General features: G+C 44.2%; 1 protein-coding gene and 1 pseudogene across 1 annotated transcript; one reads left to right on the top strand and one right to left on the bottom strand.

The window, feature by feature from the left end:
• Nucleotides 1-785: 785 nt before the first annotated feature.
• INSM2 (INSM transcriptional repressor 2) lies at nucleotides 786-2474 on the bottom strand. The gene has a single exon (XM_049899675.1). It carries the CDS (start codon nucleotides 2472-2474, stop codon nucleotides 786-788), a length of 1689 nt encoding a protein of 562 aa, XP_049755632.1.
• Nucleotides 2475-14076: 11602 nt separating this feature from the next.
• LOC126083678 (low molecular weight phosphotyrosine protein phosphatase-like) overlaps nucleotides 14077-19131 on the top strand; it is a 78575-nt pseudogene continuing 73520 nt past the window's right edge.

The following is a 19131-nucleotide window of genomic DNA, read 5'->3' as shown; positions in this document are numbered from 1 at the left end:
TCTGTATCCCAAAAAAGCTGTTTAAAGAAAGGTTTAAAGTAGCTCTTTCTGAATACTGCAGTACTGCATATAAGGTAGCAAAGATAAGAATTTTGGGGGTGTCTCAGTTTTTAACTCTGCCAGTAAAGCAGCATCCTCTTCACCTCCAAGCTAATTTAAGAATGAACTGATACACATAACTGGGGGAGAGTGGTTACAGGGGAGGTCCCATACCCCCCGAAAGCAGCAAACATCTCATATTTTCTACTGACAACACAGGTGTTGAATCTTTTTTCCTGTAAGTTTGGCACCAATCACATAACTTTTAATTCACAGAATATACAAGCCAGATAATCTGACCCTATTGAGACAGAAACTACATAGGCCCCTGCGATGGCAAAAAACATTGGTGACTACCACTTTTGGTAGCTAGAATCCTTTGTAGACATTGACACGTGCACGCATTCATTGCGACTTTCCATAGGAATTACAAGTCATATAGGATTCGTTAGGCTTTCCAGAGTTTGGGGGTAAAATCCTATTTAGTGGTGAAAGTGAAAAGGATTTAAAGCTGGCCGTCTTTGAATGGAGAATGTAACATATACATACCTGCTCTAGAGGGAGATTTTACATTTTGCTGTCCGCTCCTCTGGCGGAATATTGACTATTGGGAGACTTTTATGAGAGAGAAAACAGTAAGGAAAGAGAGGGTAAACTTGCAAGTTGAAGAAAGCCCCACAGAAGCTCCCACCATCTGTTTTCTCCAAGGCCAGCCTCGTAGCCTTCTTGGTCTCGAGTCTCGGCCCTCAGCAGCCGGGCCGCAGTGGCATCTGCAGCAGCAGTACCTGCCGACTTTCCGACGGATGACACTTATTGATGTGCCGGGTCAGCCCAGGGGAACTAAAAAAGGTGGACGGGCAGTGCTTGCACGAGAAAATTTGCTGAGCACCCCCTTCAGATGTCCCGCCTGGGCTGGGGGCCTCGGGGGGCGCCCCCGCCAGAGCGGGCAGAAGCAGCTCCTCGCGGACAGCGTGCCACAGCCGGTGCTTGTCCCTGATGTCTGCCGATGGGAAGTGCGCCCCGCACAGCGGGCAAGCGAAGGCGAGTGGAGCGCCGCGTTCGGAGCCAAAACCCGGGGCGAGCGCGCGGGCAGAGCCCGCCTCGTGAGTGACCAAGTGCTTGCGCAGATACGCTTGGCGGCGGAACTTTTTGTGGCAATATGGACACACGAAGATCTCCGATCCCCCGATACTGCTGGCACTGCCGGGTCCAGGCACACGGCGCCCCAGCATCCCCTCCGTATAGGAGACCTGTGGCAGCGGTGGCTCCAGGTGCGGCAGTACCTGGAGGCTGGGGTGCAGGGCGCTGTCCTGGTGCTGATCTGCTCCGGAGCTGTCCCTGGCCTGTGGGTGCTGATCCACAGTCCGCTCGGCCCGGCTGTTCTCCTTCCCCTCCGTCAGGAAAGACGAGATGGTCCTGGAGTCCGAGGTGGACGAGGACGACGAAGGAGGCGGCTTCCCGTCGGTGGAGGAGGCTGTGGCGGTGTTTGCCGCTGCAGGACGCGGCTTGTGCCAGCGACGATGGGAGGCGAGGTTCGCAGGGCAGCTGAAGACCTTATCGCACTCGGGGCAGCGGTACTCGACGCGCACGATGCGGGAGCAGCGGTGCTGCGCCAGCGCGAAGGGATCCGCGTACTGCTCCTTGCACAGCTGGCAGATGAACTCCCCAAGCGGCGTGCGGCTGCTCCCTAGGCCCCGGGACGGCGCTCCGGGCTCCTCCTCCTTGATCTTCAGACCCAGGACAGGGGACGTGGTCACTTCGTCCGCGAAGCTCAACTTCCTCATCGCCTTTGGCTTCTTGACTGCAGCGGCCGTGAGTCCCGACGCGCTGACGGAAGGCAACTTTGCGCGGCGCTCGCTGCCGGCTGCCCGCTTCAGGCCGTTCAGAGCAGCTGAGAGGGGCGCGGGATCCGGCTGGAGCGTGGGCTCTGGGAATGGTGCCTGGAACGGCAGCACGAACTGCTCCCCCGAGGTAGGGGCGGCTGCCGGCGCCACTGAGCAGGAAAAAGCGGCCACTGCGGCGGCGCCCCCGGGGAAGGACTCTGCGGAGACGGGTGAGCTGAGGCAGCGCTCCAAGAACGCCCTGCGCAGCTCTGCGCCCGCCGGCTTCGCGGGGCTGGGGCTGGGACCGGGGCCCTCGCCGCCGTCCGCCCTCCACTCGGCGCCTTCCCCCCTGCGCGGTCCAGGGCTCACCCCAGCCGCCCGAGTGGGTGACCCCGACAGTGCCCAGACGGCCTTCGCCACCAGCCCCTTTCCTGGCTCCTCCTCGACAGGCGACGCCGTCCGTTCCGCACCGGGTAGGGAGGCATTGGGGGCCTCCTCAGGAAAGCGCGGCGCCCCCAGGGGCCCCATCTGTGGGAAGACTCGCTGGGCTAAGCGTACTCGGTAGAAGCCGCCTGTCCGTTTAGTTCGCTTCACCAGGAAGCCTCTCGGCATGGTGGAGTCGGGAGCGCTCTGGGGCCGGGAGGAATAGAGGCCCCGCAAGCGCTGAGAGCCGACGAGAGCTGGAGCTACAGGAGCCTCGCCAGGGCGGGCATGCCCGAGCAGCCTTTATAGCTGAGACGCGGGCGGGGAGCTGGCGCAGCCACCTCCAGGTTGGGCCGACCAATCAGGAGTGGGAGCGGGCTCCGGGGGCGGGGCTTCCGTCAGGCCGGGCTCGCGGGAGCAGATGAAGCGGGCGGAGGCGCGCTCCCCTACCGGGCCTAGGAGCGGCCTCAGCCGGGTCCTGGCGGCCGACTGGGGAGCGCCCCGGGCCACCTCCCCCTGCCGCCCACCGGGCGAAGACGCGAGAAGGTAAGGCCCAGAGTGTGAGGGAGCTCGGCACTTGGCCTCAGCCGCCTCTAGGGACCGTCTGTCTGGGAAGCTGGGCGGAGAGGCCACCTCACGGTGCCCTCCGCGCGGGCTGAAGCCCTGCTGTCCCCAAGAGTGTGAGTGTGACAGAAAAGCCCCCGCCCTGCCAAAGGACAGCCAAGGGGAAGGGGCGGCGGGAAACGCGTGCCCAGGGAGACGACGGGGTGGGTGTCAGCCGGGGACGGGTTAACGTCCTCTGCCGGCGTTGAGCTGAGGAGAAGCTGCGGCAGAGCGGCCGACCCCTTGGTTAGCAGCCGTAGCACTTACCCACTAAGCCACCAGGGCTCCTGGCAGAGCGGCAGGGCGGCTAAATCCACCGCCCTGTGCCTGCACTGGACGTCGGGAGCACGTCTGCCATCCAGTATCGATCAAGACTGCGAGTGCCTGTGATACTATGAGAATTCATCTGGGAAGAAGGGCTCTCAGTGCGGGAGATTGTGCGTGCTGGCAAGCCTCTGGAGCTCAGGGCGCCAGCACGTTTCTGGACCCTGGTCCTTGGGGCTTGTAAGTGCTCCCTCCCTGACGGGAATAGAAGTGGGGAGGGGACAATAGCATCTAATTTTCATCCTTCCTCAGATAAAATGGTTTCTCTGTTCACACCTTTCCCTTATACCAACCAAAGACATGACTTAGTGCCTAACCGACCTGTTTAGCATGCAGATTGAATGAGAAATATTGGTAGAATCGGCATTACATCTGCTTCCCCACAAACCACAAACTTTGCAAAAGGTGTACTCTGGACTACATGCAACAGATTTTCATCAAGCACCCTGCAATGTGCCCAGGACTGTTTTAAACACTGGAAAAGATTTGAAAGTTTGTGATACTGGTTCATCCTTGAAATAGCTAGACAATATGTGACAGATTTTTAATGAAGTGCCAAAATCCACAATATAGATAATAAGTACAATGTGAGATCAGGACAGGGAAACAACTATGTGTTCAAGCCTCCTTACTAAAGGAAAGTGGAGAAAAAGACTGAGGGGGGGTGTTTTTAGGTAGATTATAGCATAACAGATCTAGTCGTCAAAAAAAAAATTCTTCCTCCAAATGAATGAAGTGTACATACCTGGAAAGCATTACTTTTGGAAATACTTGGAAGTAATTGTATACTCTCTATGAGCTGGAATTGACTCCATGGCACCTAACAAACAGCAACAACAAACATTGACTATGTTTTAGGTGATCTACTTAAGTACTTGCTAATTTGCACACACACATACACACAAACAAGAATGAGATACCTTACTTTCTCTTTTCGATGAGGGAACTGAGCCATAGAGAAGCTAGATAACTGACAAAAGTCACTCAGGGCCCAGATTCAGAGGCCTGGCTAATTCCAAAGCCCAGACTCTTTCTGCTACACTGATGGCTTCAAACTATTTTTTCTAGTCACAGCCCACAATAAGATATACATTTTATAGTACACACACACACAGAGTTAATGAAACAAAAGTTTCATAAGTAATGCTTCCCCTTTACTAGGAGCTATGCATTCTCTGAGTTGGAACCAACTCAATGGCACCTAACAACACAGTTGAGGAGGGTAGAAATCTGAATTCAGAGTGCTGGCTCACAGGGGAGGCTTTCTCTCTGTCAGCTCTGGAGGAAGGTCCGTGTAGATCAGGACAGTGTCTTCTCAGCTGTGTCCACAGGTACTCATCAGTTGTGCCCTTGGCCCCTTGGCCCCACCTCTGCCCTGCTCAGGCAAGTGTTACAAAGCTCTTTAGCTCCTCCAGTATCTGCCCAGAGGCACCTCACTCCACCAAGAAGCCTCCTGCCTAAGGGTACTCAGCTCTCTTCCTCTATGGGTTGGCTCCTGAGCAACCTTGTGCGGGTCTCTGATTCTGCTGCCACTGTTTCTCTGCCACTGCTTCTTGCTGTCATGCACCGTCTCCAGTGTTACAGCTTTCTCTCTCCGTCTCCTGGTTCTAGGAGGTTCTCAGCCCAGGGACTCTGGGTCCAAAGGACATGCTCTAGTCCTGTCTCTTTTCTTGGTGGTATTGAGGTCTCTATCTCTGCTTGCTTCTCTCTTCTCTTATGTCTTGTAAGATAAAAAGTGTGACAGTCAAGTAAGAGCATGACTTGAATCAGGGTGGTAAGAGTGGTGACTGGGGTAAGGATGGTAACTTGACGCACAAACTCTAGTAAGGTGGTGACTCAGATACATCTCATGCTAATCCTGCCTCATTAACATAATTAACAACTCACTCCCAAATGGGACCATAACCACCGGCATAGAGGCTAGGATTTACAAAACATCACAAAATGGAGGATAATTACATCAGATCACAAAATGGAGGCCAACTACACAATACTGGAAATCATGGCCTAACCAAGTTGACACGTATTTTGAGGGAGACACAATTCAATCCATAACAAATACCAGTCAGGAAATTTATTGGAGAGCGAGAAGCCTTCTTGCCCTGAAATCACAGTGTATAAGACAAGCTCAGAGGACTAGCCTAATGTTTATTCGCTTGAATATATGGGAGATTACTCAGAAGAAATTTTATTTCTTTTGCCTCTCTGTCCCCTCACCCTCATCCAGACATGCCCCTGTAAAAGGTTAATATCAGCTGCAGCTACTAGAGGCCTATTCTTGCTAAAAACTTGGGAGTCAAAAGTCCTCTTAAAAAGTCCAAAATGGAAGTCTTGATTCCTCTCCCAAACCTGATCCCCATTTCAGTTTTCCTCATCTCAGTAAATGGCACCTCCATTCAATTAGCTGCCTAGAACAAAAAATAAAACCATTTTACTCAAGTCAAGCACCTCATATTCAATCCATTAGCAAATCCTATCAGCTCTACTTTCAAAGCATTTCCTGAATCTGACTACTTCTTAGAATCTCTACCACCATATTCTGTTTGGTCTCCCGGCTTCCATCTTTGCACCCTGTAGTGTATTCTTCACACAGCAGCAAGCAAGTCGTATTAGAATGTAAATTTGATTGTTTCTCTCTTACTCAAAATCTTCCAAAATCTTCCTGTCTCATTTAGAATAAAATCCAAGCTCTGATATGTCCCTGGCTAAATTGAACTACATCTTCCACCAGTCTCTTCCTCATTCAATCTGTTCTAACCACATTGATCTCCTTATTTTCTTCAAACATGCCAAGCACATTCTCATCTCAAGACTGCTGCTTCTGTCAGAACATTCTTCAGATATTCTCAGGCTTACTTCTTCACTTCATTCAGTTCTTTCCCCAAAGAATTCTAACTCAAAAAGATCTTCCTTTATTATTGTAACTAAAATAACAGCCTTACCCCCACCACCACCCTTCATCATTTTCTATCCCTTTACTCAGCCTTCCTTTTCTTTATAGCATTTATCACTATCTGGTGGTGCAGTGGTTAAGAGCTCCGCTGCTAACCAAAGGGTCAGCAGTTCAAATACACCCACCACTCTTGGAAACTTTATAGCTCCTATAGGGCCACTCACACTATGAGTTGGAATTGACTCGACGGCAATAGGTTTGGGTTTTAGTTTTGTAGTTATATTTTTGTTTATTTGTTAATTGTGTTGTCCCCTATCAAGCTATAATGTCCGTGAGAGTAGGATCTCTATTTTCTTCACATCTGTATACTCGGTATGTAGAACAATGCCTGCCATATACATAAATGAATTGATGGATAAAATAATGAATCACTGGATTCAAAAGAGCATCACTGTTTCTTATCGCAGCAAACTAAACCTGAAACCAACTCTTCCTGAACACAGAAGGGAAGACAAAGTCGTAATGAGCTCCACGTTCAAGGCATTTGGGAATATTTGTGCAGAGAAATGAGAGGGACAAAAAGTCCCTTAAAATGCCTTAAAAATGCTTTAAAGGTCTTCTCCACCTCCACAACTACGCTTCACCTAGTTCACTCCCATTCCCTTCCTCTGTAGCCATTCCCTACTGGGAAAATAAACCCTAGCTCATAACCACAGTTTCTGCTATCTTAACCGGTCTGTTGTTGTTAGGTGCCGTCAAGTTGGTTCTGACTCATAGCGACCCTACGCACAACAGAACGAAACACTGCCTGGTCCTGCCCCATCCTTAAAATCGTTGTTATGCTTGCGCTCATTGTTGCAGCCACTGTGTCAGTCCACCTCGTTGAGGGTCTTCCTCTTTTCCTCTCGCCCTGTAGTTTGCCAAGTGATGTCCTTCTCCAGGGACTGATCCCTCCTGACAACATGTCCAAAGTATGTAAGACACAGTCTCGCCATCTTTGCTTCTAAGGAACATTCTGGTTGTACTTCTTCCAAGACAGATTTGTTCATTCTTTTGGCAGTCCATGGTATATTTGGTATTCTTTGGCAACACCACAATTCAAAGGCATCAATTCTTTTTCAGTCTTCCTTATTCATTGTCCAGGTTTCGCATGCATATGAAGCGATTGAAAATACCAAGGCTTGGGTCAGGCACCTCTTAGTCTTCAAGGTGACATTTTTGCTTTTCAACACTTTAAAGAGGTCCTTTGCAGCAGATTTGCCCAATGCAATGCGTCATTTGGTTTCTTGACTGCTGCTTCCATGGCTGTTGATTGTGGATCCAAGTAAAATGAAATCCTTGACAACTTCAGTCTTTTTCTCCGTTTATCATGATGTTGCTCATTGGTCTAGTTGTGAGGATTTTTGCATTCTTTATGTTGAGGTGCAATCCATACTGAAGGCTGTGGTCTTTGATATTCATTAATAAGTGCTTCAAATAGTTTTCACTTTCAGCAATCAAGGTTGTGTCATCTGCATAACGCAGGTTGTTAATGAGCCTTGCACAAATCCTGATGCCCCATGCCTCTTCATATAGTCCAGCTTCTCTGATTATTTACTCAGCATACAGATTGAATAGGTATGGGGAAAGGATACAACCCTGACTCACACCTTTCCTGACTTTAAACCATTCAGTATCCCCTTGTTCTGTCCAAACAACTGCCTCTTGATCTACGTGAAGGTTCTTCACGAGCACAATTAAGTGTTCTGCAATTCCCATTCTTTGCAGCGTTATCCATAATTTGTTATGATCCACACAGTCGAATGCCTTTGCGTAGTCAATAAAACACAGGTAAACATCCTCCTGGTATTCTCTGCTTTCACCAGAATCCATCTGACATCAGCAATGATATCCCTGGTTCCAAGTCCTCTTCTGAAACCAGCCTGCATTTCTGGCAGTTCCCTGTTGATATACTGCTGCAGCCATTTTTGAATGATCTTCAGCAGAATTTTGCTTGTGTGTGATATTAATGATATTGCTCTATAATTTCCACATTCAGTCAGATCACCTTTCTTGGGAATAGGCATAAATATGGATCTCTTACAGTCAATTGGCCAGGAAGTTGTCTTCCATATTTCTTGGCACAGACGAGTGAGCACTTCCAGTGCTGCATCTGTTTGTTGAAACATCTCGACTGATATTCCATCAATTCCTGGAGCCTTGTTTTTTGCGAATGCCTTCATAGCAGCTTGGACTTCTTCCTTCAGTACCACCAGTTCCTGATCCTATGCTGCCTCTTGAAATGGCTGAACATCGACTAATTCCTTTTGGTATAATGACTCTGTGTATTCCTTCCATCTTCTTTGTCTGTGTGTGTGTGTGTGTGTGTGTGTGTGTGTGTAAACCTTTTCATGAGTTTCTTTTTCTTTCTTTTTTCAAATAATTTTTATTGTGCTTTAAGTGAAAGTTTACAAATCAAGTCAGTCTCTCACATGTAAACTTATATGCACCTTACTACATACTCCCACTTACTCTCCCCCTAATGAGTCAGCCTGCTCCCTCCTTCCAGTCTCTCCTTTCGTGACCGTTTTGCCAGTTTCTAACCCCCTCTACCCTCCTATCTCCCCTCCAGACAGGAGATGCCAACATAGTCTCAAGTGTCCACCTGATGCTAGTAGCTCGATCCTCATCAGCATCTCTCTCCAACCCATTGTCCAGTCCCTTCCATGTCTGATGAGTTTGGCTTCGGGAATGGTTCCTGTCTTGGGCAAACAGAAGGTTTGGGGACCATGACTGCCAGGATTCTTCTAGTCTTAGTAAGACCATTAAGTCTGGTCTTTTTATGAGAATTTGGGGTCTGCATCCCCGTGTTCTCCTGCTTCCTCAGGGGTTCTCTGTTGTGCTCCCTGTCAGGGCAGTCATCAGTTGTGGCCAGGCACCATCTAGTTCTTCTGGTCTCAGGATGATGTAGTCTCTAGTTCATGTGGCCCTTTCTGTCTCTTGGGCTCATAATTACCTTGTGACCTTGGTGTTCTTCATTCTTCTTTGATCCAGGCGGGTTGAGACTCATTGATGCATCTTAGCTGCTTGTTAGCGTTTAAGACCCCAGACGCCACACTTCAAAGTGGGATGCAGAATGTTTTCTTAATAGAATTTATTTTGCCAAATGACTTAGATGTCCCCTGAAGCCATAGTCCCCAAACCTCCGCCCTTGCTCCACTGACCTTTAAAGCATTCAGTTTATTCAGGAAACTTCTTTGCTTTTTTGGTCCAGTCCAGTTGAGCTGACCTCCCCGGTATTGAGTGTTGTCCTTCCCTTCACCTAAAATAGTTCTTATCTACTGTCTAATCAGTAAATAACCCTCTCCCACCCTCCCTCCCTCCTCCCTCTTGTAACCACAAAAGAATGTTTTCTTCTCAGTTTAAACTATTTCTCAAGATCTTATAATAGAGGTCTTATACAGTATTTGTCCTTTTGCATCTAACTAATTTCACTCAGCATAATGCCTTCCAGGTTCCTCCACGTTATGAAATGTTTCACAGATTCATCATTGTTCTTTGTTGATGCGTAGTATTCCATTGTGTGACTATGCCATAATTTATTTATCCATTCGTCCATTGATGGACACCTTGGTTGCTTCCATCTTTTTGCTATTGTAAACAGTGCTGCAATAAACATGGGTGTGCATATATCTGTTCGTGTAAAGACTCTTATTTCTCTAGGATATATTCCGAGGAGTGGGATTTCTGGGTCATATGGTAGTTCTATTTCTAACTTTTTAAGGAAATGCCAGATCGATTTCCAAAGTGGTTGTACCATTTTACATTCCCACCAGCAGTGTATAAGTGTTCCAGTCTCTCCACAGCCTCTCCAACATTTATTATTTTGTGTTTTTTGGATTAATGCCAGCCTCATTGGAGTGAGATGGAATCTCATTGTAGCTTTAATTTGCATTTCTCTAATGGGTAATAATCGAGAGCATTTCCTCATGTATCTGTTAGCCGCCTGAATGTCTTCTTTAGTGAAGTGCGTGTTCATATCCTTTGCCCAGTTTTTAATTCGGTTGTTTGTCTTCTTGTGGTTGAGTTTTAACAGAATCATATAGATTTTAGAGATCAAGCGCTGGTCAGAGATGTCATAGCTGAAAATTTTTTCCCAGTCTATAGGTGGTCCTTTTACTCTTTTGGTGAAGTCTTTAGATGAGCATAGGTGTTTGATTTTTAGGAGCTCCCAGTTATCTGGCTTCTCTCTGGCATTTTTAGTAATGTTTTGTATTCTGTTTATGCCTTGTATTAGGGCTCCTAATGTTGTCCCTATTTTTTCTTCCATGATCTGTATCATTTTAGTCTTTATGTTTAGGTCTTTGATCCATTTGGAGTTAGTTTTTGTGCATGGTGTGAGGTATGGGTCCTGTTTCATTTTTTTGCAAATGGATATCCAGTTATGCCAGCACCATTTGTTAAAAAGACTATCTTTTCCCCAATTAACCGACACTGGGCCTTTGTCAAATATCAGCTGCTTATATATGGATGGGTTTATATCTGGGTTCTCAATTCTATTCCATTGGTCTATGTGCCTGTTGTTGTACCAGTACTAGGCTGTTTTCACTACTGTGGCTGTATAATAGGTTCTAAAATCAGGTAGAGTGAGGCCTCCCACTTTATTCTTCTTTTTCAGTAATGCTTTACTTATCCGAGGCTCCTTTCCCTTCCATATGAAGTTGGTGATTTGTTTCTCCGTCTCATTACAAAATGTCGTTGGAATTTGGATCAGAAGTGCATTGTATATATAGATGGCTTTTGGTAGAATAGACATTTTTACTATGTTAAGTCTCCCTATCCATGAGCAAGGTATGTTTTTCCACTTATGTAGGTCCTTTTTAGTTTCTTTCAGTAGTACTTTGTAGTTTTCTTTGTATAGGTCTTTTACATCCTTGGTAAGATTTATTCCTAAGTATTTTATCTTCTTGGGAGCTACTGTGAATGGTATTGATTTGGTGATTTCCTCTCTGATGTTCTTTTTGTTGATGTAGAGGAATGCAACTGATTTTTGTATGTTTATCTTGTAACCTGAAACTCTGCCAAACTCTTCTATTAGTTTCAGTAGTTTTCTTGAGGATTCCTTAGGGTTTTCTGTGTATAAGATCATGTCATCTGCAAATAGAGATAACTTTATTTCTTCCTTGCCAATCCAGATGCCCTTTATTTCTTTACCTACCCTAATTACTCTGGCTAGGACTTCGAGCACAATGTTGAATAAGAGTGATGATAAAGGGCATCCTTGTCTGGTTCCTGTTCTCAAGGGAAATGCTTTCAGGCTCTCTCCATTTAGGATGATGTTGGGTGTTGGCTTTGTATAAATGCCCTTTATTATGTTGAGGAATATTCCTCCTATTCCTATTTTGCTGAGAGTTTTTTTTATCATGAATGGGTGTTGGACTTTGTCAAATGCCTTTTCTGCATCAACTGATAAGATCATGAGGTTTTTGTCTTTTGTTTTATTTATACGGTGAATTACATTAATTGTTTTTCTAATATTGGACCAACCTTGCGTACCTGGTATTAATCCCACTTGGTCATGGTGGATTATTTTTTTGATATGTTGTTGAATTCTATTGGCTAAAATTTTGTTGAGGATTTTTGCATCTATGTTCGTGAGGGATATAGGTCTATAATTTTCTTTTTTTGTGGTGTCTTTACCTGGTTTTGATATCAGGGATATGTTGGCTTCATAGAATGAGTTAGGTGTTATTCCATCCTTTTCTATGCTTTGAAATACCTTTAGTAGTAGTGGTGTTAACTCTTCTCTGAAAGTTTGGTAGAACTCTCCAGTGAAGCCATCCAGGCCAGAGCTTTTTTTTGTTGTGAGTTTTTTGATTACCTTTTCAATCTCTTTTTTTGTTATGGGTCTATTTAGTTGTTCTACTTCTGATTATGTAAGTTTAGGTAGGTAGTGTGTTTCTAGGAATTCATCAATTTCTTCTAGGTTTCCAAATTTGTTAGAGTGTAATTTTTCATAGTAATCTGATATGATTCTTTTAATTTCAGTTGGGTCTGTTGTGATATGGCCCATTTCATTTCTTATTCAGGTTATTTGTTTCCTTTCCTGTATTTTTTTAGTCAGTCTGGCCAAAGGTTTATCAATTTTGTTATTTTTTTCTAAGAACCAGCTTTTGGCTTTGTTAATTCTTTCAATCGTTTTTCTGTTCTCTAATTCATTTAATTCTGCTCTAATTTTTATTTTTTGTTTTCTTCTGGTGCCTGACGGATTCTTTTATTGCTCGCTTTCTATTTGTTCAAGTTCCTTCCATCTCCTTTTGATGTTTCCTGCATTGTTTAATATTTTCCCCATAGAATCCTTCACTCTTGCAACTCGAGGCTTGAATTTTTTTCTCAGTTCTTTCAGCTTGAGAAACACCGAGCATGTTCTTCCCTTTTGGTTTTCTATCTCCGGCTCTTTGCACTTGTCATTATAATGCTTTACTTTGTCTTCTCAAGCCACCCTTTGAAATCTTCTGTTCAGTTCTTTTACTTCATCATTTCTTCCTTTTGCTTTAGCTACTTGACTTCCAAGAGCAAGTTTTAGAGTCTCCTCTGACATCCATCTTGGTCTTTTCTTTCTTTCCTGTCTTTTCAGGGACCTCTTGCTTTCTTCGTGTTTGATGTCATTCCGCAACTCGTCTGGTCTTCAGTCACTACTGTTCAATGCATCAAATCTGTTCTTCAGATGGTCACTAAATTCGAGTGGGATGTATTCAAGGTCATATTTTGGCTCTCATGGACTTGCTCTGATTTTCTTCAGTTTCAACTTGAATTTGCATATGAACAATCGATGGTCTGTTCCACATTCAGCCCCTGGCCTTGTTCTGACTGAAGAGATTGAGCTTTTCCATCGTCTCTTTCCACAAATGTAGTCAATTTGATTCCTATGTGTTCCATCTGGTGAGGTCCATGTGTATAGTCACCATTTTTGTTGGTGAAAGAAGGCATTTGCAGTGAAGAAGTCGTTGGTCTTGCAAAATTCTATCACTTGATTTCCGGCATTGTTTCTATCACCAAGGCCACATTTTCCAGCTACTGATCCTTCTTGTTTCCAACTTTCGCATTCCAATCACAAGTAATTATCAATGCATCTTGATTGCATATTCGATCAATTTCAGACTGTAGCAGCTGATAAATCTTCTATTTCTTCATCTTTGGCCTTAGTGGTTGGTGCATCAATTTGAGCAATAGTCATATTAACTGATCTTCCTTGTAGGCATATGGATATTATCCTATCATTGACAGGGCTGTACTTCAGGATAGATCTTGAAATGTTCTTTTTGACAATAAATGCAACAGCATTCCTCTTCAAGTTGTCATCCCTAGCATAGTAGACTATATGATTTTCAGATTCAAAATGGCCAATACCAGTGCATTTCAGCTCACTAATGCCTACTATATCGATGTTTATTTGTTCCATTTCATTTTTGACAATTTCCAATTTTCCTAGATTCATACTTCATGCATTCCAGGTTCTGATTATTAATGGATATTTGCAGCTATTTCTTCTAATTTTGAGTCGTGCCACATCAGCAAATTGAGGTTCCAAAAGCTTTACTCCATCCATGTCATTAAGGTCAACTCTATTTTGAGGAGGCAGCTCTTCCCCAGTCATCTTTTGAGTGCCTTCCAACCTGGGGGGCTCATCTTCCAGCACTATATCAGACAATGTTCTGCTACTGTTCATAAGATTTTCAGAAGTAGACTGCTGGGCCTTTCTGCCTAGTCTGTCCGAGCCTGGAAGCTCAGCTGAAACCTGTCCTCCGTGGTGACCCTGCTAGTATCTGAATACCGGTAGCATAGCTTCTAGCATCTCCAGAGTGAGCTGAAGAGGGTCTGAAATTTTGGGAGACCGCTGGCAGCCTTGGAGGTTGGAAGGCTGGAGAAACCTCCAGTCCTGCCTCCTCTGGCCACAAGCTCCAGTTCGGGGTGCCTTCCCTGTGACACCCCATGCCGTTCTCTCCTAAAGCTCTGGACTCAGTGTCAGCACCAGCGAACACGGTCAGAAAAGTGCAGAGTGCACAGGAAAGTTTAAGAGATCACCGGACCATGCAAAGATCCTTGCAGGAGTGGGGAGGAGGGCTGTATGCACAGACCAAGCTGCAGGGCACTGCCATCCCAAAGGCGCCAGAGCCCAAGCAGCCCAGGGCCAGGGTCGAGAGGTGGTGGCGTCACAGAGTCGCAGGGTGGCAGCGCATCGGCAATAAACTTTCCATCAGGCCAGCCTCACTGAGCCGAGGTGGTCGGGGTGGGCATTGGGCTCAGCAGAAGTGCGTTGGGGTGGGCTCCGTGCCTCCTGTCTAGTACCCAAGATATTAGAAAAATAGAAGCAGAAAGAAGTAGGTGGAGAGAGAAGACTGGCAAAATAAGACCACTTGTATGGAAAATAAGAAATTTCAGGCCTTGTCATTGTTGATGTTAGGTGCCATCAAGTTGATTCCAACTCATAATGACCCTATGTACAACAACAGAACGAAACACTGCAACCACCCTCACAATCGTTGCTATGCTTGAGTCTGTGGTTGCAGCCACTGCATCAATTCGTCTCGTCAAGGAGCTTCCTATTTTTCGCTGATCCTCTGCTTTACCAAGTCCTTCTCCATGGACAGGTCCCTCCTGATAACATGTCCAAAGTACATAAGAGGAAGTCTTGCCATCCTCCCTTCCATGGAGCATTCTGGCTGTACTTCTTCCAAGACAGATTTGTTCATTCTTCTGGCAGTCCATAGTATATTTGATATTCTTCACCGAAACTGTAATACAAAGGCATCGATTCTTCTTCAGTCTTCCTTATTATCCAGCTTTACATACATATGAGGCGATTAAAAAAACACCATGGCTTGAGTCAGGTACACCATAGGCCTCGAAGTGACACCTTTGCCTTTTAACACTTCAAGGAGGTCTTTTGCAGCAGATTTACCCAATGCAATGCATCTTTTGATTTCTTGACTGCTGCTTCCATGGGTGTTGATTGTGGATCCAAGTAAAATGAAATCCTTGACCACTTCAATCTTTTCCCCATTTATCATGATTTTGCTTATTGGTCCAGTTGCGAGAATTTTTGTTTTCTTTCTTTTGAGGCGTAATCCATAATGAAGCCGTAGTCTTTGATCTTCATCAGTAAGTGCTTCAAGCCCTCTTCACTTTCAGCAGGCAAGGTTGTGGCATCTGCATAGCACAAGTCGTTAATGAGTCTCCCTCCAATCCTGATGCCGTGTTCTTCTTCATATAGTCCAGCTTCTCAGATTGTTTGCTCAGCATACAGATTGAATAAGTATGGTGAAAGAATACAGCCCTGACAAACACCTTTCCTGACTTTAAACCATGTAGTATCCCCTTGTTCTATTTGAACTACTGCCTCTTGGTCTAATTACAGGTTCCTCGTGGGCACAATTAAGTGTTCTGGAATTCCCATTCTTCGCAATTTTGTCCATAATTTGTTATGATCCACACAGTCAAATGTCTTTCTGTGGTTAATAAAACACAGGTAAACTTCTTTCTAGTATTCTCTTCTTTCAGCCAAGATCCATCTGACATCACCCTTGTTGCACATCCTCTTCTGAACCTGGCCTAAATTTCTGGCAGTTCCCTGTCTGCTGCAGCTGTCTTTGAATGATCTTCAGCAAAATATTACTTGCTTGTGATAGTAATGATATTGTTTGATAAGTTCTGCATTCTGTTGGATTTCCTTTCTTTGGGATGGGTACAGATATGGATCTCTTCCAGTTGGTTGGCCAGGTAGCCATCTTCCAAATTTCTTGGAATAGACCAGTGAGCACTTCCAGCACTGCATCCACTTGTTGAAACATCTCATTTGGTATTCCATCAATTCCTGGAGCCTTGTTTTTGTCCAGTGCCTTCAGTGCAGCTTAGACCTCTTCTTTGAGTACCATCAATTCTTGATCATATGCTACCTCCTGAAATAGTTGAACATCTACCAGTTCTTTTTGGTACAGTGACTCTGTGTATTCCTTCCATTTTGTTTTATGCTTCTTGGATCGTTTAATGTTTTCCCCATAGAATCCTTCAAAATTGCAACTTGAGGCTTGAATTTTTTCCTCAGTCCTTTCAGCTTGAGAAATGCCTAGCATGTTCTTCTCTTTTGGTTTTCTATCTCCAGGTCTTTGCATATTTCATTACAATACTTTACTTTGTCTTCTCAAGCCGCTCTTCAAAATATTCTGTTCAGCTCTTTTACTTCATCATATCTTCCATGTGCATTAGTTACTCTATGCTCAAGAGAAAGCTTCAGGGACTCTTCTGACATCCATTTTGGTCTTTTCTTTCTTTCTTGTCTATTTAATGACCTCTTGCTTTCTTCATGTATGATGTCCTTGATGTCATTCCACAACTGATCTGGTCCTCTGTCATTAGTGTCCAGTTTGTCGATTCTATTCTTGAGATGATCTCTAAACTCAGGTGGGGTACACTCAAGGTTGTACTTTGGCTTTCGTGGACTTGTTCTAATTTTCTTCAATTTGAACTTGCATATGAGCAATTGATGGCCTGTTGCAAAGTCGACCCCTTTCCTTATTCTGACTGATGATATTGAGCTTTTCCATTGTCTTTTTCTACAGATATAGTTGATTTGATTCCTGTGTATTCCATCCGGCAAGGTCCAAGTGTATAGTCGCCATTTATGTTGTTGAAAAAAAGTATTTGCATTGAAAAAGTCATTGGTCTTGCAAAATTCTATCTCGTAATCTTTGGCGTCATTTCTATCACCATGGCCATATTTTCCAACTACCAATCCTTCTTCTTTGTTTCCAGCTTTCACAGTCTAATCTCCAGTATTTATCAGTGCATCTGGATTGCATGTTTGATCAATTTCAGACTACAGAAGTTGGTTAAAAAAAAAAAAAAACTTCAATTTCTTCATCTTTGGCCTTAGTGGTTGGCACATAAATTTGAATAATAGTCATATTAACTGGTCTTCCTTGCAGACGTATGGATATTATCCTATCACTGATGGCATTGTACTTCAGAGTAGATCTTGAAATGCTCTTTTTGACGATGAAGGCATCACCATTTGCCTTCAATTCGTCATTTCCGGCATAGTAGACCATATGATTGTCTGATTCAAAATGGCCAGTACCAGTCCACCTCAGCTCACTAATGCCTATGATGGAAACCCTGGTGGCATAGTGGTTAAGTGCTACGGCTGCTAGCCAAAAGGTCAGCAGTTTGACTCTACCAGGCGCTCCTTGGAAATTCTATGAGGAAGTTCTACTCTGTCCTATAGGGTCACTATGAGTCAGAATTGACTGGATGGCAATGGGTTTGGCTTTTTTTTTTTTTAATGCCTATGATACCGATGTTTATGTGTTACATTTCATTTTTGACAACTTCCAATTTTCCTAGATTCATGCTTTGAACATTCCATGTTCCAATTATTAATGGATGTTTGCAGCTGTTTCTTCTTACTTTGTGTTGTGCCACATCAGCAAATGAAGGTCAGGAAAGCTCAACTCCAGCCACATCATTGAGGTTGACTCTAATTTGAGGAGGTACTCTTTTCTAGTCGTCTTTTGAACACCTTCCCACCCGACAGGCTTATCTTTCGGCTATATCAGACAGTGTTCCACTGCTGTTCATAAGGTTTTCACTAGCCAATTTTTTCAGAAGTAGATTGCCAAGTCGCTCTTCCTATTCTTTCTTAGTCTGTAAGCTCAGCTGAAATCTGTCCACCAAGGGTGACCCTGATGGTATTTGAAATACCGGTGGTAAAGCTTCCAGTGTCACAGCAACAGACAAGTCACCACAGTACAACAGACATGTGGTGGGCTTTGAGCATTAGATGTTATCATATATGTAAAGTACTGAGCACAATGCATATCACATAAACCAAAAAACTCAAACCCATTGCCATCGAGTCGATTCCAACTCATAATGACCTTATGGGATACAGTAGAACTGTCCCATAGGGTTTCCAAGGAACGCCTGGTGAATTTGAACTGCCGACCTTTTGGTTAGCAGCCGTACTCTTAACCACTATACCACCAGAGTTTCCACATATCACATAGTGAGCTCTAAGTGATTATTACTATTCTTTTTCTCCTTATTGTTATTATTGTTTAAATGTCTAAGGTGAAGGAAAACTATTGATGCTAATACAATTATAAATTGTGTAGAAAAAGCAGAATAATTTATTATGTGACTGGCTTATCTTTTATACCCAATTATGATGTAAGACAGCAGTGATTATGCATACCATTTAATATGCTCAAAATTAATTTTTTTATGTGGTTAAAACAAAATTCACAAAAGATATAAAATATGAAGGCAGTGTAATTTGCTAGGTTAAGCCCATGATTTGGAGTCCATCAGACCTGAGTTTGAATCCTGGCTCTGCCATTTACCTGCTGTATGACTTGGACAGGTTATTTAACCTTTCTGACCACAGTTTCTTACTACACATGCGTAACAGCATTAAAAAACAACACAAAAGGTTGCCATCAAGTCTATTCTGCCTCATAGCAACCCTGTAATAGCATAGTATTCTCCATAAATTGGGATCAGTCTGTTGTTTCTTGTGGTAAAGGGATGTGGTAGGGAGTAAAGCTGTGGCTGGAAAAGATAGGTTGAGGCCAGATTGCAGAGAACATTGTATATCACACTAAATTGAGCTTAAATATTATTCATTGAAAACCACTGAATTTTAAAAGCATTTAAATGATATAATCAGATCTTTGTTTTGGAAAGATAACACTAATGGCTTTGTTGTAGTAAAAGTATGAGGTTGAGAGAAAAATTGGAGAAGAAGGTAAGGAGAGTGGAATCGAGGCAGAGAGATCAGCCTGGAGAATATTATTATCATAACTGATAGAAGATGATGTGGACCTAATAATTCAAATATTGAATAGATTTAAATAACTGCTTGATAAACTATATTATTATACTTATCTCTATGAATATTTTTCTTCCCAAGTAGTGAAATGGATGACTTAACATTCTAAAAACTTTAGAGAGAATTTACAACTTAACTTCCACTTGGTTGTGAAAGAC

Source organism: Elephas maximus, chromosome 10 (genome assembly GCF_024166365.1).
Source record: "Elephas maximus indicus isolate mEleMax1 chromosome 10, mEleMax1 primary haplotype, whole genome shotgun sequence".
Taxonomy (NCBI): domain Eukaryota; kingdom Metazoa; phylum Chordata; class Mammalia; order Proboscidea; family Elephantidae; genus Elephas; species Elephas maximus.
The sequence above is the reverse complement of the archived record's forward strand: the minus strand, read 5'-3'. Positions and strand labels throughout refer to the sequence as shown.